General features: G+C 43.2%; 1 protein-coding gene across 1 annotated transcript in view; it reads right to left on the bottom strand.

Moving 5' to 3' along the window:
- LOC124605566 (juvenile hormone esterase-like) overlaps positions 1 to 11487 on the bottom strand; it is a 128883-nt gene extending 117396 nt beyond the window's left edge. The window contains exons 1-2 of the mRNA XM_047137339.1: positions 11103 to 11487; positions 4523 to 4666 (exon numbers count right to left, since the gene is read on the bottom strand). Of these exons, the coding sequence (XP_046993295.1) occupies positions 4523 to 4666; positions 11103 to 11327 (369 nt within the window). The 5' untranslated portion in view covers positions 11328 to 11487. The remainder of the gene's footprint in view (positions 1 to 4522; positions 4667 to 11102) is intronic.
- Positions 11488 to 21880: the final 10393 nt, after the last annotated feature.

Genomic DNA, 21880 nt, shown 5'->3' with positions numbered 1-21880 from the left:
ATAATACTGGATCCCCTATCTCTTCTAAATCGACTCCTGTTTCTTCTTCTATCACATCAGACAAATCTTCACCCTCATAGAGGCTTTCAATGTATTCTTTCCACCTATCTGCTCTCTCCTCTGCATTTAACAGTGGAATTCCCGCTGCACTCTTAATGTTACCACCGTTGCTTTTATTGTCAGCCAAAGGTTGTTTTGACTATCCTGTATGTTGAGTCTGTCCTTCCGACAATCATATCTTTTTCGATGTCTTCACATTTTTCCTGCAGCCATTTCGTCTTAGCTTCCCTGCACTTCCTATTTATTTCATTCTTCAGCGACTTGAATTTCTGTATTCCTGATTTTCCCGGAACATGTTTGTACTTCCTCCTTTCATCAATCAACTTAAGTATTTCTTCTGTTACCCATGGTTTCTTCGCAGCTACCTTCTTTGTACCTATGTTTTCCTTCCCAACTTCTGTGATGGCCCTTTTTAGAGATGTCCATTCCTCTTCAACTGTACTGCCTACTGCGCTATTCCTTATTGCTGTATCTATAGCGTTTGAGAACTTCAAACTTATCTCGTCATTCCTTAGTACTTCCCTATCCCACTTCTTTGCGTATTGATTCTTCCTGACTAATGTCTTGAACTTCAGCCTACTCTTCATCACTACTATATTGTGATCTGAGTCTATATCTGCTCCTGGGTACGCCTTACAATCCAGTATCTGATTTCGGAATCTCTGTCTGACCATGATGTAATCTAATTGAAATCTTCCCGTGTCTCCCGGCCTTTTCCAAGTATACCTCCTCCTCTTGTGATTCTTGAACAGGATATTCGCTATTACTAGCTGAAACTTGTTACAGAACTCAATTAGTCTTTCTCCTCTTTCATTCCTTGTCCCAAGCCCATATTCTCCTGTAACCTTTTCTTCTACTCCTTGCCCTACAACTGCATTCCAGTCGCCCACGACTATTAGATTTTCGTCCCCCTTTACATACTGCATTACCCTTTCGATATCCTCATACACTTTCTCTATCTGTTCATCTTCAGCTTGCGACGTCGGCATATATACCTGAACTATCGTTGTCGGAGTTGGTCTGCTGTCGATTCTGATTAGAACAACTCGGTCACTGAACTGCTCACAGTAACACACCCTCTGCCCTACCTTCCTATTCATAACGAATCTTACACCTGTTATACCATTTTCTGCTGCTGTTGATATTACCCGATACTCATCTGTCAGAAATCCTTGTGTTCCTTCCACTTCACTTCACTGACCCCTACCATATCTAGATTGAGCCTTTGCATTTCCCTTTTCAGATATTCTAGTTTCCCTACCACGTTCAAGCTTCTGACATTCCACGCCCCGACTCGTAGAACGTTATCCTTTCGTTGATTATTCGATCTTTTTCTCATGGTAACTTCCCCCTTGGCAGTCCCCTCCCGGAGATCCGAATGGGGGACTGTTCCGGAATCTTTTGCCAATGGAAAGATCATCATAACACTTCTTCAATTACAGGCCACATGTCCTGTGGATACACGTTACGTGTCTTTAATGCAGTGGTTTCCATTGCCTTCTGCATCCCCATGTCGTTGATCATTGCTGATTCTTCCGCCTTTAGGGGCAATTTCCCACCCCTAGGTGACAAGGCCGTTGGCAGATTGAGGCTGACTTCTTATGCCTGAAGTCTTCGGTCGCCAATGCTGATTATTTATCAAAATTTAGGCAGTGGTGGGGATCGAACCCGGGACCGAAGACGTTTTGATTATGAATCAAAGACGCTACCCCTAGACCACGGGTACGTTCCCGTGATAAAATGGACCGTTTACCGATTGCGGTCCGCGCGGGATTACCCGAACGGTCTTGGGCGCTGCAGTCATGGACGGTGCGGCTGGTCCCGGCGGGGGGTCGAGTCCTCCCTCGGGCATGGGTGTGGGTGTTTGTCCTTAGGATAATTTAGGTTAAGTAGTGTGTAAGCTTAGGGACTGATGACCTTAGCATTTAAGTCCCGTAAGATTTCACACACATTGGAACATTTTTGAACCAATTGCGGAAAAGTTCGATATCGTGTTGATGTATGGCTATTTTGATCAAAATGCCCAACGGGCGTGTGCTATGTATGCTGCTCGGTATCCTGGACGACATAATCAAAGTGTCCGGACCGTTCGCCGGATAGTTACGTTATTTAAGGAAACAGGAAGGGTTCAGCCACATGGGAAACGCCAACCACGACCTGCTACAAATGATGATGCCCAAGTAGGTGTTTTAGCTGCTTTCGCGGCTAATCCGCACATCAGTAGCAGACAAATTGCGCGAGAATAGGGAATCTCAAAAACGTCCGTGTTGAGAATGCTACATCCACATCGATTACACCCGTACCATATTTCTATGCACCAGGAATTGCATGGCGACGACTTTGAACGTCGTGTACAGTTCTGCCACTGGGCACAAGAGAAATTACCGGACGATGACAGATTTTTTGCACTCGTTCTATTTAGCGACGAAGCGTCATTCACCAACAGCGGTATCGTAAACCGGCACAATATGCACTATTGGGCAGCGGAAAACCCACGGTGGCTGCGACAAGTTGAACATCAGCGACCTTGGCGGGTTAATGTATGATGTGGCGTTGTGGGAGGAAGGATAATTGGCCCCATTTTATCGACGGCAGTCTAAATGGTGCAATGTATGCTGATTTCCTACGAAATGTTCAACCGATGTTACTACAAGATGTTTTTCACTGCATGACAAAATGGCGATGTACTTCCAACATGATGGATGTCCGGCACATAGCTCGCGTGCGGTTGAAGCGGTATTGAACAGCATATTTCATGACAGGTGGATTGGTCATCGAAGCACCATACCATGTATTGCACGTTCACCGGCCCTGACGTCCCCGGATTTCTTTCTGTGGGGAAAGTTGAAGGATATTTACTATCGTGATCCACCGACATGCGTCAGCGCATTGTTCAAAAATGGTTCAAATGGCTCTGAGCACTATGGGACTCAACTGCTGTGGTCATAAGTCCCCTAGAACTTAGAACTACTTAAACCTAACTAACCTAAGGACAGCACACAACACCCAGCCATCACGAGGCAGAGAAAATCCCCCGCCGGGAATCGAACCCGGGAACCCGGGCGTGGGAAGCGAGACAGCGCATTGTCAATGCATGTGCGAACATTACCGAAGGCGAACTACTCGCTGTTGAGAGGAATGTCGTTACACGTATTGCCAAATGCATTGAGGTTGACGGACATCATTTTGAGCATTTATTGCATTCACGTGGTATTTACAGGTAATCACGCTGTAACAGCATGCGTTCTCAGAAATGATAAGTTCACGAAGGTACTTGTATCACATTGGAACAACCGAAATAAAATGTTCAAACGTACCTACGTTCTGTATTTTAATTTAAAAAACCTACCTGTTACGAACTGTTCGTCTAAAATTGAGAGCCATATGTTTGTGACTATTACAGCGCCATCTACCACAAACCGAAAAAAGTGGTCCAACTAAAACATTCATATTTCTTTACGTACTACATGAATATGTAATAAAAATGGGGGTTCCTATTTAAAAAACGCAGTTGATATCCGTTTGACCTATGGCAGCGCCATGTAGCGGGCCAACCATAGCGCCTTCTGGTTTCCCCCTTCAAGCTAGACAAGTTTCGTTCTTTGCAGTTTTTTCGTTTGACGCTTATTTCGTGAGATATTTGGCCCGGTCACGATCAGTGGACCACCCCGTATAATGAAAGGCCAAGGAATATTCACAAATGCCACAATAATTTTAACAGAAAATAATAACTTTTTAATTAGATAAAATATGGGCGTAAATTTAGCTTCAGAACGATCAGTTACTTTTAGCAGAGAACGATGGCGCCAGGCAGACATGATCATACAATCGGTATCACGTGGTGGACGCTGGTGCCCTGTATACAGTTCTATAAGTTCGGGGCCTCTCAAGTCGCAATTGCCGTTTTACCTCAGAAAATGTCTCCCGCGCTCGAAGATGAAACATCAGGCAGTAGTTTTACACTTTGGCCTCAGTTTCTCAGGCCGGAAGTTTTAACTGAAGCAGAGATTGGCCGTGAAAGCCTACAGTGTACGAATATCGTAACTACTTCAAGCAATCTTCAAGACATTCGGACCATTATACGTGTTTTGATTAACTTTGACTTCTGCTTTTAACATGAAGCTAAACTAGTAGTCGATATTAACACTTAATAAAATTATAAACAGCCGACCAGTTGCAATGGATAAAGAAATTCTTTACCTAGGTTTCGACAAATATTTGTCGAAACTTAGGTAAAGAATTTCTTTATCCATTGCAACTGGTCGGCTGTTTATAATTTTATTACGTGAAACCGTTGCTGTTGTGGAGCTATGTTTAAAATATTAACAGTTTAATTATTTCAGATGTTAACGACATTATTAAAAAAGTTAGTGTTAAATCGTTGCACTAGCCCAAACCTTCATATACCAGCGTAACGCAAACTCTGTTCATTACAAAGAGTAAGGTGCAAAGTGCCAGTTACCTCTGGTGTAAATACGTTCAAGTACAGGCAGTCCTCAGTTCCAATCGGAGGCTGAGATTTCTCGAAGATAGAGTTCTGTGTGCAAGTTGGTCCAGGTACCGTAGCATCGCGGACGTGCTCCCATGGAACTGGAGGTTGAGGACTCTGCAACATTAAGTATACTTCTTCGTGTGAGACCTTTGGTATCAGCATGAAATTTGAAATATCTATAAACGACAGAAAAATACTTCTAAGGTCATGGTGGTGACAGTCGAAAATTTTGGCAAACCTGACACAGTGAACTGAAATGAAAACTTGTTAATAGAGCTCGTCTGCTGCCTATTCAAATGTGTATTTTCTTGGTCAGCGATATTATAAGTACATCTTCATCTACAAGGCTTCAGTTAGCTACCAGTGAATCTCCATTGTGACATCAACATGCCAGAAAAAAAATGGCTCTGAGCACTATGGGACTTAACATCTATGGTCACCAGTCCCCTAGAACTTAGAACTAATTAAACCTAACTAACCTAAGGACATCACACAACACCCAGTCATCACGAGGCAGAGAAAATCCCTGACCCCGCCGGGAATCGAACCCAGGAACCCGGGCGTGGGAAGCGAGAACGCTACCGCAAACATGCCAGAACCATGTGTCTGTGAACTGTTCTGATTTACACGACAAAATTTAAATTCCAACATTAGCCACGTACAGACATGGGAATAAATTCAGTAGCGACAAGTCAAAATTTGTACCGGACTGGAACTCGAATCCGAATGTCCCGCTTTACTCGAGCTGTCCCCTTAACTGCTTCACCTGTCCGAGCACACTTCTACTCGAACCGAAATTCCCAATTTGTTGCACATTACATGCATAGCGCCCCCTGTCCATTATCCTCATTGGTCGAAGCCTCACGCTGAAATCCACAAAGGATGGATAGTGAGTGAATCTGTAATGAATGATCATTAATTATCGTCGAAAAGAACCGTTTCTTTTTGATCTTGTAGGCCTTGTACCTGACGAGATTGAAATTCTGTGAATCTGTAATGAATGATCATTAATTATCGTCGAAAAGAACCGTTTCTTTTTGATCTTGTAGGCCTTGTACCTGACGAGATTGAAATTTCGACAGCCACAAATGGGCATTGAAGTAATTTCACTAACGACAAGGGAAAATATTTGTCGGTCTGGAACTCGAAACCGGATTTTTCGCTATATGCATGCATTGCCTTAAAAACTTATCCTATCTGAGCTCGTTTCCTGTCGGTACCAAATTCCCGACTCATCGCATATTGCGTACTTAGCTCTCCCTGTCCACTAAGCTCACAGCTCACAGCCAGGCACACACTGGTTCCCACGAGAAGTTGGACGAAGATTGCATCTGGACTGACATGTCCGAAAGAACAGACATCACATATATAATGTACGCTCCTGGAGGGCAATTACTGATCATTCATTGCAGATGCACTCTTTGCCCAATACCTCGCGCAATTCGGCATGACGCTGCGTACTATGAGAGGATACTGTTTATGCAGTGTGCAACAAGTTGGGAATCAGTTGGCCGGGAAGCTTGCGCAGATAGACGAGGCGATTAAGGCGAGTGCTCACGATAAGCGAAAAAATTTCTGCGGCATTTGCCAGTGTGAAGAAATAGCACACCATTTATCTTAAAAACAATTTTTAACACAACTAGTGTGGCTATTTCTTCACATTGGCATTCTTCAAATACCGTTCCTGAAAATGATGAATAAAAATTTAAATGTCGATACAGGTCTTTGCGGTGCGTGGAGACATGTGAGGGGAATTGCTGACGTAATCGGTGAATCGGCGCTACCAACAGAAACTGCAATGTACAGCTCCACCACGCAATTTTACACTGCAGCTGGCATTGGCAGAAATGAAAAAATCGGAAAGTCGACATTCACTATCCGAACAAATCCTAAATGTATCGAAACTGTACGACGGTTCCATCGGACACCTTTTATTGTACCACTTACATACAGATAACATTGTTACCAAAGTAGTTATCGCCAAGCGTGAGAATGAATCGTTTTCCTTTCAATTCTTACTCTAAGAGGGATAGACAGGCTGCTGGCTTGTTGATGTGCAGAATGCCTAATAATAAATCAATACTTAATATACAGCTCTAAAACCGGCAATATATTTACAATGTGCAGCCGATATTCTTGTGGGCAGATACGTGGAAAATTTTTCGGTCGATATAACAGAGATACTTTTTCGATATGCCGAGAACTGATAACACTTTTGAAGTATCGATATACAGGAAGAGGAGGAGGATGAGCCGTCGATATTGAGGTCATCAGAGACGGAGCAAAACTTCGGAGTAGGGAAGCACGGGGAAGGCAATAATCGACCATGCCCTTTCAAATGGACCATACCGACATTTTTCTGAAGCGCTTGAGGGAAATCATGGGGAACCTAAATCAGGATGACTGGATGCTAGTTTGAACCGTCGTCCTCCCGAATGCGAGCCCAGTGTGCTAACCACTGCGCCACCTCGCTCGGTCGACAAATCGGACACCCGATACTGCTAAATATATCTACAGCCCTAGTGTACAGTAAAATGGTTCAAATGGCTCTGAGCACTATGGGACTCAACTGCTGAGGTCATTAGTCCCCTAGAACTTAGAACTAGTTAAACCTAACTAACCTAAGGACATCACAAACATCCATGCCCGAGGCAGGATTCGAACCTGCGACCGTAGCGGTCTTGCGGTTGCAGACTGCAGCGCCTTTAACCGCACGGCCACTTCGGCCGGCTAGTGTACAGTATAGCAGGAGGGATATAAGGCTATATTTATGAGCGTTTTGTGGCTATACATTCTGCTGCCACCTCCCTCGCAGCAGCAACAGCTCTAACCAAACTAGGCATCAACTCAAACAGAATTCCAGCAACAGAAATGGGTGGGCCGTATCCACGCTGCTTCACATTTATGCCAGAGTTTAACATTCCTAATGGCAGGCGAGTGGGACGTGGCATTCTCTCGGCACCTCATCACAATAAGAGGCAAAGTCCCTTCTCCTTGGCGCCTCCAGTCACAGATACGCACATCCACTGAGAAGACGAGGAGGCGCCACCCGTGAGTGCACTGCTGCTGTTGACCGAATCACTGTCGGCACGCCTCTCTCTATTCCTGTGTCGAGGCTCTTACGATGGCGGTTGACGTGTGCCAGGTCATATACAGGGTGTTTCAAAAATGACCGGTATATTTGAAACGGCAATAAAAACTAAACGAGCAGCGATAGAAATACACCGTTTGTTGCAATATGCTTGGGACAACAGTACATTTTCAGGCAGACAAACTTTCGAAATTACAGTAGTTACAATTTTCAACAACAGATGGCGCTGCGGTCTGGGAAACTCTATAGTACGATATTTTCCACATATCCACCACGCGTAGCAATAATACGGCGTAGTCTCTGAATGAAATTACCCGAAACCTTTGACAACGTGTCTGGCGGAATGGCTTCACATGCAGATGAGATGTACTGCTTCAGCTGTTCAATTGTTTCTGGATTCTGGCGGTACACCTGGTCTTTCAAGTGTCCCCACAGAAAGAAGTCACAGGGGTTCATGTCCGGCGAATAGGGAGGCCAATCCACGCCGCCTCCTGTATGTTTCGGATAGCCCAAAGCAACACACGATCATCGAAATATTCATTCAGGAAATTAAAGACGTCGGCCGTGCGATGTGGCCGGGCACCATCTTGCATAAACCACGAGGTGTTCGCAGTGTCGTCTAAGGCAGTTTGTACCGCCACAAATTCACGAAGAATGTCCAGATAGCGTGATGCAGTAATCGTTTCGGATCTGAAAAATGGGCCAATGATTCCTTTGGAAGAAATGGCGGCCCAGACCAGTACTTTTTGAGGATGCAGGGACGATGGGAGTGCAACATGGGGCTTTTCGGTTCCCCATATGCGCCAGTTCTGTTTATTGACGAAGCCGTCCAGGTAAAAATAAGCCTCGTCAGTAAACCAAATGCTGCCCACATGCATATCGCCGTCATCAATCCTGTGCACTATATCGTTAGCGAATGTCTCTCGTGCAGCAATGGTAGCGGCGCTGAGGGGTTGCCGCGTTTGAATTTTGTATGGATAAAGGTGTAAACTCTGGCGCATGAGACGATACGTGGACGTTGGCGTCATTTGGACCGCAGCTGCAACACGGCGAACGGAAACCCGAGGCCGCTGTTGTATCACCTGCTGCACTAGCTGCGCGTTGTCCTCTGTGGTTGCCGTACGCGGTCGCCCTACCTTTCCAGCACGTTCATCCGTCACGTTCCCAGTCCGTTGAAATTTTTCAAACAGATCCTTTATTGTATCGCTTTTTGGTCCTTTGGTTACATTAAACCTCCGTTGAAAACTTCGTCTTGTTGCAACAACACTGTGTTCTAGGCGGTGGAATTCCAACACCAGAAAAATCCTCTGTTCTAAGGAATAAACCATGTTGTCTACAGCACACTTGCACGTTGTGAACAGCACACGCTTACAGCAGAAAGACGACGTACAGAATGGCGCACCCACAGACTGCGTTGTCTTCTATATCTTTCACATCACTTGCAGCGCCATCTGTTGTTGAAAACTGTAACTACTGTAATTTCGAAAGTTTGTCCGCCTGAAAATGTACTGTTGTCCCAAGCATATTGCAACGAACGGTGTATTTCTATCGCTGCTCGTTTAGTTTTTATTGCCGTTTCAAATATACCGGTCATTTTTTAAACACCCTGTACATTAGGTCCCTATAATGGGCTACAATGTTCATCATTGATTGGTCCTCAGTGGCGTAGTGTCGGTACAGTTTGAGGACACACGGTAAAAGGCGCCTTGGGTGCCCCTGTTAGATTACTCCGTGGTGGGTAGGTTAGAGCGGGCCAGGCGTGGCTCTTGCATCATGTAGTGAGTAGAGGAGGGGGTGCACGTGTGTTCAACATCCTCCCCGATACGATGTATGACATGCTATAGTCGTGATCTGTGCTTCGATTTCATTGAGTGCGGAGATGTTTTGAATATTTGGAAATTTGTGGTAAGGTCTTATGGGACCAAACTGCTGAGGTCATCGGTTTCTAAGCCTGCACACTATTTCAGCTAACTTAAACTAACTTACGCTATGGACAACACACACACCCATGGGGTGGACTCGAACTTCCGACAAGGAGAGCCACACGGACCGTGACAAGGCGCCTGAGACCGCGCGGCTACCCCGCGCTGCTGTTTTGAATAGAAAGTTTAGATTCAGAGAATTCTTTTCGGGGGGCTATTTATTCAAAACAATATATATATATATATATATATATATATATATATAATGACTTTTGAACACTATAAAAGGCCGAGTGGGATTAGCCGAGCGGTTTAGGGCGCTGCAGTCATGGACTGTGCGGCCGGTCCCGGCGGAGGTTCGAGTCCTCCCTCAGGCATGGTTGTGTGTGTTTGTCCTTAGGATAACTTAGGATAAGTAGTGTATAAGCTTGGGGACTGATGACCTTAGCAGTTAAGTCCCATAAGATTTTCCACAACACACTATTACGGTAAATACATTGTTTGTTCTCCATCAAAATCTTTCATTTGCTAACTATGCCTATCAGTAGTTAGTGCCTTCAGTAGTTAGAATCTTTTATTTAGCTGCCAGTATTGGCACACGCTGTATTGCAGTAGTTCGAGTAACGAAAATTTTTGTGAGGTAAGTGATTCATGAAAGGTATAGGTTATAGTTAGTCAGGGTCATTCTTTTGTAGGTACTATTGAAACTCAGATGGCGTTGCGCTAAAAAAATTGTTGTGTGTCAGTTTACTGTCGATCAGAATAAGTAAAGAGAGAAATGTCTGAGTACGTTCAGTTTTGCTCAGCTGTTTGAAAATCAAATAACGTAATAGGTTTACGAGCACTGTCATTCTTAATTTTTCTAAGGGGATGTTTCAAGGCAACTGAAGATGCTCCACAGACAAAAGTAAGCAAAACGCGTATGGTACAAAAGCACAAACCCTTCATTTAGTTGTATTAGACGAACTTCATCCCAAGAACAAATTGTTTACAGATTAACATATGTTAAATAGTTCAGACCAAAAGGAAACAGAGGCTTTTGAAACGTCACGCTACAGAAGAATTCCGATGATAATTAATGTGTAAGTGCTGAGTTACACAGAAGAGAAATTTTTGTGGCACATCTTAACAAAAGGAAAGAGTAGTATAGTCAGGCACATCCTGAGGCGTCGACAAATTATCGATTTGGCAGTAGAGAGAAGTTTTGGTGAGAAAAATTCTAGAGAGAGACCTACGCATGAATACAGTAGAAAGGTTAAAGTGATGTAGTGTCGAGTAGCTGTTCAGAGATTAACATTCTTGCTCAGGGTAGCATAGCACAGACAGTTGCATCAAAGCAGTTGTTGGAGTTAAGCTCAAACTATAACAACTACAAGTTTCTATTTCCTTAGACCCTTAAATATAATCTCAAGAATAGAGAGCAAATAACCTTTGAGTATCCCTACACCTAGAAGACGGTGTTACGTGGAATGCAGTGCCTAATAATGGAACGTAGTTCGGGATGTGAACGGAACAACTAATTATACAGTACACTTACCCTGAACCGAAGCGGTCCAACCGGCGGCTTGGCAAAGGGTATGTTGTAGAAGGCCAGGAAGTGGCGACCGTGGTAGGACTGCTTGTCGGTGCCACGCACGGCTCCGTGGCGAGTCCGCACCACTCGCTTGGCGGCTTCCGCGTCGGCGCCGGTCGCAGCCGCCAACAGGAGCAGCAGCGCAGCGGCTACAGCCGCAGCCGACGATGGCGACTGCAGTCGAATCATGGCTGTTGTGGCCCGTAGATAGCGGCGCAGTTGCTTTTACGGCTGTGCTGTTTCGCTGATTAAAAGCCTCGCAAGGCGCTCGATAACTCAAGTGCAACCGTATCTACAAGGCTATAGATCACGGCTTAACAACTGGCCGGTTTCGAGCGCGAGTACTCGCATCTGCTCAGGCACGTGATTCGAGAGCAGGTGCAAGGTCGCGGAGTAGGGAGGGAGGGGAGGGAGGGGAAATGCGCGCGCACGTTTGAATAGGGCCGCAGCGTGCCTATTGAATTCGCGCCAACTGTGTAACGTTTAAAGTACTACGATCAGCTGTAACAGTCACTACGCTGGTTAAGAATCATGTCAAGTCGCCGTTGTGTAACCCCCACCATGCTTTCGCAGCTCAACCCCCATTGGGAGGAACTGTATCTGTGTACAGAAAAAGATGGTGTTGCAAAATGTTTAGTGTGTCACAAACCGCTGAATTCTTTTAGGAAATTTAATTTGCAGCGACATTATATGTCGTACCACGCGAAAGACTACGGAAGTGGAAAATGTGATGGACCAGATCGTGCACAGGAAGTTATTAAACTTAAATGGAAGCTATCCGAAGAAGATCTGGACGACGAAGAAAAATCAACTGAGGCAGCTCTCAGTTACAAAATTGCTTTGCTTTTAGCAAAATCCCTGCGCCCCTTCACTGATGGCGATTTAATAAAAGAATGTTTGGTAGTTGCAGCGGAACATTTGTGTCCATTTCAAGTTGAACAGTTTCAGATTGTGACATTATCTAACATGACCATTATGCGTCGCATACAGGACATGGCAGATGACGTCCAGAGCCAACTTGGAAATATCTGTAAAGATTTTATGGCGTATTCTCTAGCTCTGGACGAAGGTGTTGATATCACTGGAACAGTGCAGCTTGCCATATTTATTAGAGGTGTTAATAGACATCTTCAGGTGAGGGAGGAGCTCCTCGATGTAGTAGCCATGAAGAACACTACAACCGGAGGTGATATTTTAATTAGTGTTGAAGAAAGTGTTGAAAATATAGGATTGTCGTGAAATTCTTTAGTTTCAGTGTCTACAGACGGTGCACCAGCGATGACAGGGAAAAAATCAGGTTTCGTTGCGCTGTTGAAGGAGAAAATGCAAAAACTGACCGTGCCGAATGAAATAAGGGGCGTTCACTGTGTGATCCACCAGGAAAACTTATGTGCAAAGAGTATCACTCTAAAAAATGTGATGTGTGTTGTTGTTCGTACAACCAATTATATAAAGAATCATGGGCTACAACAGGCAATTTAAAAGCTTTCTTCAGTATGTAGAAAGCCAGTATGGTAGCCTGCCTTATTACAGCGATGTCCGCTGGCTTAGTCGTGGCGAATTATTAAATCGATTTTTTTGCCTACTACATGAGATAAAAACGTTCATGGAAATAAATAACATGTGTGTTCCTGAATTGAAAGAGCCTTCATGGAAATGTGATCTCGCATTCTTAGCAGATTTAACTAGCCATCTGAATGTTTTGAACATTTCACCACAAGGTAAAGATCTGCTAATTACTCATTTCATAGATCGAATACGAGCTTTTAAAATGAAATTGACACTTTGGGTGAGTCAGCTGTAAACAGGAAATCTAGCTCATTTTCCTAAATTATCATCCATGCAAGATGTTCCCAAAGACTGTAAACGTTTTTCACATAGTTTAGTTGCCCTTAAGGAAGAATTTGATCAACGCTTTCAAGATCTGACAGCACTAGACAGTGATTTTGATCTGTTCTCCTCTCCATATTCAGCGAATATTGAAGAGATTCGTCCTGAGCTGCAACTAGAAATTATTGATCTGCAGTGTGACAGAGAATACAGAGACAAATTTCAGAACAAGAAAAACATTTTGGAATTCTACAGACACTTCCCTCAGGATAGATTTCCTCATTTGCACAAACAGGCGGCTACAATAATGTCAATATTCGGTTCCACGTATGTTTGTGAACAACTGTTCTCTGCAATGAAATCTAACAAGACGCGCCTGAGAAACGCATTGTCTGATCGAAATTTATACTGCACGATGCACCTACAATGCACAAGAACAATTACTCCGAACATAGATGCAATTGTAAAGGGCAAAATGTACAAGATAACCGAGAATCCCACACTTCGTGATACCTTTTATTGTGTAACAGTTCACAAATTAATACGAATGTAGAGGCATACACTAAGCTAATAAAATTATGTGGCACGTATACATTCTCCTTTATTTGTTTCATTTGTCGCAGTAATAATTCGTGAGTTATATCCCTGCAAGTGGGCGCGGATTTACATTGACTGGTGGCAGCTGTTGTGTGCCCCACGTGACTCTCCCCACTCTCCGCTCTGGTCCGGTAGTGGGGGTAGCGTGCTCGTGCTGCTCCTTGCTCACGCCTTGCTGCTCGCAGCTTGCTCCGCGAGCACGTATGTTGTGAAGCCCTGCTATAGATAATGTCACATTACCGTTCCACACAGTCTTCTGCAGAAAACGTACCTGCTGGGCGCACGTGTTGGCAATCCCGTAATAGATAGACGCTAGTTTTAAAACAGGACTGAAAACATCAATGGCATTCCTAGACTTAACAACTGCCTACGATAGTGTCTGATGATATGGACTTACCTGAAATTGAAGACAGTGATTCCATGCCTTCAACATACATCACTCCTAATGACATGTTCAGTAACCGCAATTTTAAAGCGACTAATGGAATTGTCACTAGTAAGTCATTTAAGATATCAAATAGATCGCCCCAAGATTCGGTTCTATGGCTATTATTAACCAACATTTTGACTACCGACCGGCCGCAGTGGCCGAGCGGCGCTAGGCGCTTAACTCTGGAACCACGTGGCTGCTACGGTCGCAGCTTCGAATCCTGACTCGGGCATGGATGTGTGTGATGTTCTTAGTTTAGTTAAGTTTAAGTAGACCTAAGTGTAGGGGACTGATGACCTCAGCTGTTAAGTCCCATAGTACTTAGAGCCATTTGTACCATTTGACTTCCGACATGGCTTGCACAGTGAATAAAAAATTCGAATATGCTGATGATCTGGCCACAGTGGTGCAAAGAAAATCTCTTGAGGGATGTGCAATGACTCTGACTGATCATCTTGAGCCACTTTCCAAGTATTAAAAACATGGCGTTCGTGACTGAATCCATCTAAGATTGAAGTCTATAGTTTTCAGGACACGAATAAGGTCGCCAACAAACATCTGAAGGTGTTATGTAGCCAACGGATCCTGTACAGAAGAGTGGAATAGAGATCAACATAAACATCATTTCCGCCCTTTTTATTGCTCATGAAAACCACACACTGCACGTTGTACCACCATACAGCGAGAGCTTCAGAGGTGGTGGTCCAGATTTCTGTACACACCGATACCTCTAATACCCAGAAGCACGTCATCTTGCATTGATGAATGCCTGTAGTCGTCGTGGCATACTATCCGCAAGTTCATCAAGACACTGTTGGTTCAGATTGTCCCACTCCTCAACGGCGATTCGGCCTAGATCTCTCAGAGTGGTTGGTGGGTCACGTCGTCCAGAAACAGCCATTTTCAACCTATCCCAGGCATGTTCGATACGGTTCATGTCTGGAGCATATACTGGCCGCTCTAGTCGAGCGATATCGTTATCCTGAAGGCAGTCATTCACAAGATGTGCACGATGGGGGCGCGAATTGTCCATGAAGACGAATGCCTCGCCAATATGCTGCCGATATTGTTGCACTATCGGTCGGAGGATGTCATTCACATATCGTACAGCCGTTATGGTGCCTTTTATGACCACCAGCGGCGTACGTCGGCCCCACACAATGCCATCCCAAAACAGAAGGGAACCCCCACCTTGCTGCAATCGCTGGAGAGTGTGTCTAAGACGATCAGCCTAACCGGGTTGTCTGGTTAAAGGTACATGCGACACTCATCGGTGATGAGAACGTGATGCCTATCCTGAGCGGTCCATTCGGCACATTGTGTGGACCATCTGTACCGCACTGCATGTGTCATAGTTGCAAAGACGGTCCTCACCATGGACGCCGGGAGTGAAGTTGCGCATCATTCAGCCTATTGCGCACAGTTTGAGACGTAACACGACGTCCTGTGGCTGCACGAAAAGCATTATTCAACATGGTCGCGTTGCTGTCCGGGCTCCTCCGAGCCATAACCCGCAGGTAGTGGTCATCCACTGCAAAATGGTTCAAATGGCTCTGAGCACTATGGGACTTAACTTCTGAGGTCATCAGTCCCATAGAACTTAGAACTACTTAAACCTAACTAAGCTAGGGACATCACACACATCCATGCCCGAGGCATGATTCGAACCTGCGACCGTAACGGCCGCGCGGTTCCAGACTGTAGCGCCTAGAACCGCTCGGCCACTGCGGCCGGCTCATCCATTGCAGTAGTAGTCCTTGGCGTCATGTCACGGACTGCGCGGCCCCTCCCGCCGGAGGTTCGAGTCCTCCCTCAGCCATGGGTGTGTGTGTTGTTCTTAGTATAAGTTAGTTTAAGTAGTGTGTAAGACTAGGGACCGATGACCTAAGCAGTTTGGTCCCATAGGAATTCACACACATTTGAACAGTAGCCCTTGGTTGGCCCGAGCGGGGCTGTCATCGACAGTCCTGTCTCTCTGTATCTCCTCCATGCCCGAACAACATCGCTTTGGTTCACTCCGAGACGGCTGGATACTTCCCTTGTTGAGATCGCTTCCTGGCACACAGTAACAATGCGGACGCGATCGAACCGCGGCATTGACCGTCTGGACATAGCTGAACTGCAGACAGCGCGATCCGTGTACCTCCTTCCTGGTGGAATGACTGGAACTGATCGGCCGTCGGACCCCTTCCGCCTAATAGGCGCTGCTCATGCGTGGTTGTTTGCATCTTTGGGCGGTTTGAGTGACATCGCTGGACAGTGAAAGGAACTGTGTTCAAAAAAATTCAAATGTGTGTGAAATCTTATGGGACTTAACTGCTAAGGTCATCAGTCCCTAAGCTTACACACTACTTAACCTAAATTATCCTAAGGACAAACACACACACGCATGCCCGAGGGAGGCAGTGCATGACTGCAGCGCCTCTGACCGCTCGGCTAATCCAGCACGGCAAAGGAACTGTGTCTGTGATACAATATCCACTGTCAAGGTCTATCTTCACGAGTTCTGGAACGGGAGTGATGCAAAACGTTTTCTGGTATGTGTATGTTGGCGGCAGTATAATCATTCAGTAGTCAGCTTCAAATGCCAGTTCTCTAAATTTTATCAACAGTGCTCCTTGAAAAGAACGTCACCCTCCCTCCAGAGATTTCCATTTGAGTTCCTGAAGCATTAGCGTAATATGCATGGGGGCTTAATTAAATAATATGCAATTAATTTCAATTTTTTAGTCGCTGTGTGTCCGGTTACGCAGTCTCGTAACCGGTTGGCCCTGACTGGTATAGTACGCAATCTGACTGCATTGAATAACAACAAAGAATGAAACAAAACTTCCGTTAACACAATTAATTAGTTAAGTCCCCAGTAACTATAAAACCTACGAAACAACAAAACACAAATGTAACTGTTCTGTGTGTGGAAGTGTGATTCAACATACACATCTGGCATGGTTCTTCCTCAATAAGACAAGGTATTTTAAATACCATTTACACTGAATTAATTAAATAAAACTGAAATACTATACTTGCACATAGAAACCAGAATGACACTCTAATACATGAACACAAGCCAGATGCTTTGTTGACTGAACCTGTGACCAAGAGGCATTATTGTTTAAGACATTTGAAATAAAAATAAAAAAATTTATTACCTTCATATATATTGACGAAACATACACTCTGATCATTACAACATCCGCAATCGAACAGCATCGGCTGTCTCGCCCATCAGAACAACTGCATACAACATGCACACAACTAGTCACAGCTACATCGGAACTCCTACTGCCCACTTCTCAATAAACACTCTCCACGACGACTTCTCGACTGGAACTCTCCACTACCACTTCTCAACAAACACTGCCAGTGGAGGCGGCTGAATAATACTCTTTGGAGGAATCTCTGGCGCTGTGACTCAGTGTAGCCACCTTTCATATGCCCCTCCTCCACGGGCTAGAATTTGATGGATATTTTTTGCCAGCATTGGTGGTGAAAATACCACCAAATTCGACCAAAAAATACTGACAAAAACTAAAAAGTAATATTAATAAGTAAATATCACATAACTAAATAAAGTTTGGCTTTGCACTGACCCTTCAATAACCTAATATATAAATACAGTAAGGAATACAAATGCTTGCGTACATATGATTTTACATAATAGTTTACACAAGTATGTGGTTAAACAATCAGCAATGACGAATAGGTGCAGGTAAGAGTCTCATAACATCTCATAAACAGTAAACACACAAAAAATCAGTTTATATAAATATTCACATAAAATCCTTTCAATAGTTCAATAAACAAGTAGAACTTCTCAGAGTAGTTGACAGTTCCAACAGTAGCATCCAGCAATGATCAACAGGTGCAAATAGCAGTCTCATAACATTTCATCAGCAGTATTTAAACAGCTTCAACAGTGGTACCCAAAAATGGCGAGCAGGCGCAGACACCAACAAGTGACATTATCTCAGTAGAAGCAGTCCATTAGTGGCACCCAGCAATGTTGAACAGGTGCAGACACCAACAAATGACATCATTTCAGCAGAAGCAGTCCATCAGTGGCACCCAGTAATGTTGAGCAGGTGCAGACACCAACAAGTGACATTATCTCAGTAGAAGCAGTCCATTAGTGGCACCCAGTAATGTTGAACAGGTGCAGACACCAACAAGTGACATCATTTCAGTAGAAGCAGTTCCACCAGTGGCACCCAGCAATGTTGAGCAGGTGCAGACACCAACAAGTGACATTATTTCAGTAGAAGCAGCTCCATCAGTGGCACCCAGTAAAGTTGAACAGGTGCAGACACCAACAAGTGACATCATTTCAATAGGAACAGTTCCATTAGGGGCACCCAGCAATGTTGAACAGGTGCAGACACCAACAAGTGACATCATTTCAGCAGAAGCAGTCCATCAGTGCCACCCAGTAATGTTGAGCAGGTGCAGACACCAACAAGTGACATTATCTCAGTAGAAGCAGTCCATCAGTGGCACACAGTAATGTTGAACAGGTGCAAGTAACAGTCCATAATATTCACTATCACTAATCAGACAGCTCATCAGAGTTCATTAGCACAAATTAAACATTTCCAAGCAGCACCCATCATGTTGAACAAGTGCACATAAAAGTCCATAACATTCACTATCACTAATCAGACAGCTCGTCAGAGTTTACCAGCAGAAATTAAACATTTCCAAGTGGCACCCAGCAATGTTGAATAGGTGCAAGCACGAACAACAGTTTGAATGCACACACAATTGCTTTTACAAAATTATTATCAATGCTCTTACACTAAACATACAAATTATAATAAACATACAAATGATATCAGATAATTGTCATATTAAATATTACAAATACACAAATATCAGTAAACCTATAATATTTATGGGTGTCAGTGCAAGCCACAACAAACAAGTAAAATAATATTTAGGAGATAGGTCGGTACCAATTATTTAGGATCAGGAAAGGAAAACACCCAAAACACACTCACTCACCTTCCATCCACATTAAGTACTACTGTGTAATTGAATAGTGTTAACTGTGTAAATGCAATTCTGTCAAAGATTTGATGTTCGACTTGTGTATCAAGTAGTAGTGGCAACAGTGTATAACAGTCAATAATAGTTAGTCAACGTCGTAGTCATCATGTCAAGACCAATGTTTGCCAAGCCAAATCAAAATGTACGGTTGCTGAACAACTGTCAGTGTGCCAAGGTATGCAATTACTTCCTCTCTCCAAAAAAAAGTATATACTGCTTAGTGATTTAACAAAGTGTGTGTGTAGACAATCTTCCTTCCACTTGAGTGTTCTAGTCTGCCATCTTCGTCCTCCTTGTTCCATATAAACCAACAAAAAAAAATATGCTCCTCACTCACTTTACCTCTTACCCACCAAAACTCCAATTATCATCAGCATCACATAATCTTAATACTTCAATAATACCTCTTACCTCAATACATACAAACCTTATCATCAATACCATTTACCTTACCTCTTGTCCACCTAAACTCCAATAATCATCAACTTCACACAATCTCAATACCTCAATAATATCTCTTCTATACGTCGACACATATAAACCTTATTGCCAATATCATTTCACTTCCATAACAACTCTTTCCTCTAGTCAGTCTCCTCGAACAAGTACAGACAAAATCCTAGTGCAAACTTCAATTTATCATGCCATGCAATCCGAAGACACAATGTCCACACACTACCTCTGTGTAGTCCACCTGAGCCAAATCTTCTACTCATTATGAATTATTAAATACATTTTGGTTATCTTGTCCATCATAAAATAAAAGAAATGCATACATGACTAACAGCCTTTAGTTTGAATAACTTTCAGTAAGTAGGTGCGAGTACGTAGTATGAAAGATCACATAAGACTTAGAATGAATAAATCGTAATATTTCACAGTGTGTACACCACTTCAAGAATCATGGCAAAACAGAAGCAAACATGAGGAGTATTTCTTGTGTCAAGTGTCACTTGTTATTTCAATTGCTCACGAAGAATGCAGTGTAATAACTGTTAATGGTCTAAACCCAGTGTTGGTATGTCATGTCGTTAGCTTCCTTCCTATTAGCATACATTTATACAGCTTCCATAAAACCTCCAGCTCATGTGACTTCTATGAAGTTTCTTGTACTAATGTCGTTCGTCGAATTATAGCAGTTCATTTTCTTATCTTAAAAATATAAGGCACTGAGCGTAAGCAAAACATGCAATAGCGAGTAAATATACCAGTGGAGAACAGAATGTCAACAAGTGGATGCAGCACAATTCCTACAACGAGGCTCTGCCAAGCGAACAATCTATAATTAATACCATAGTGTGACCTAAACTCCATGTTCGTACACCGCATATCAGCATTTCTATATACCAAATTAAAGAGTAGTTATGACAACAAACAGAAACGTATAAATATGCAATCCATACGTAAAGCAGCAAATATGTATCTTACATAATAAACAGGTCATTAGCATCATATCAGCATAAGCAAATAAATGTTCATATGTAATCTTAATAAGTAAACATGAAGGCGCAAGCAGATAAATCACAAAGTATAACTTACATACATAACCATATCAGCACAACTAATCAGGTGACAACTATAATTTAAATAAATAAGCACAGCAGGCACATAATAGAAAAATACGACATCAGTGAAAAAGCAGTGCAGCCAAGCGATGCATAATATACACAAGTAACAACCCTGTTCATTAATCAATCATTGTCAATATCAGTTAACACGAAGTATGAATCACGTAATCGCAAGCAGCAAATTACGTCTAAAGTACGTACCAAGTGGAAATATGTTACCTGAAAAATAAACTCAATTAATAGTTACCTTATTAGTTTATTACTTTCTTCTTCGAAATTACACTCTTTCTGAAAATTTCTCGATAGCAAGTCCTCTTAACGTCGGACACACACAGAATTTACCTGAAGTTCTTAAATATTTTATACAACCGTATCCTGAAAAATACTGAACGTTAATAACATAATTTATCAAGTCACTATAGCTTTATACTGAATTTATTCGGAGAAATTACCCTGTGTATTTGTTTACTGCTGTCAGTGCATTCGCTCTGAGCGCTCGATCAGCTGTAGGTACGCGTGACGTAGGTAGTAATTGTTTACGGTCAACGACTGCCTTGTGCGGCGCGCAGAGTTGACTGTTGCTATGAGTATGTGCCGCCGCTGGAACACGGCGCGGTATCCTTGTATTCTCTGCATGTTTACGTATAACTGTTGGTTTCTCGAAAGTATGTCATTCCACAAAAATTTTAACGTTCGATATGTGATGTATTCCCTTAGAGCGCCGAGATTCAAGAGTTTCTACTTCGACAGTGTTATCATGAATAATTTTGCGAACTCTATATGGACCGTTATAAAGCAGAAAAAATTTGCAACACAAGCCTTTTCCTTTGTGAGACAAACGATGAGACTTAATTAACACCTTTTGATCAACTGACAAGGTTTTTAAACGACCAGGACGTTTAGCTGATTTCTCTCTTCTAGCAGCCGCAGATGCAATATTTTGCAGAGCCAGGTTCACAACTTCAGAATGACGCAATTTCCGTGTAGGCGGAAAAGGGACGATTTCAGAAATGCGATTTGTCGGTGCTTTATTTTTTAATATCAATACAGGCGGTAAAGAAGTTGAATCATTAGGGAGTTCATTCAGAATGTTTTGAAAAATATGAAGATACTGATCTCAAGTTCTGTGATTCTGATGACAATAAAGACGACACAATTTATTGATTTCCTTCATCCGTCTCTCTGAAGCGTTAGAATGAGGGTGAAAAAGTGAAATGAAAATTGGTTTAATCTTACGACGCCGTAGAGTACGAAGCCAAATTTTAGAACGAAAC

Source organism: Schistocerca americana, chromosome 3 (assembly GCF_021461395.2).
Source record: "Schistocerca americana isolate TAMUIC-IGC-003095 chromosome 3, iqSchAmer2.1, whole genome shotgun sequence".
In the NCBI taxonomy this organism is placed as follows: Eukaryota; Metazoa; Arthropoda; class Insecta; order Orthoptera; family Acrididae; genus Schistocerca; species Schistocerca americana.
This window is presented reverse-complemented; position numbering and strand designations above follow the sequence as displayed.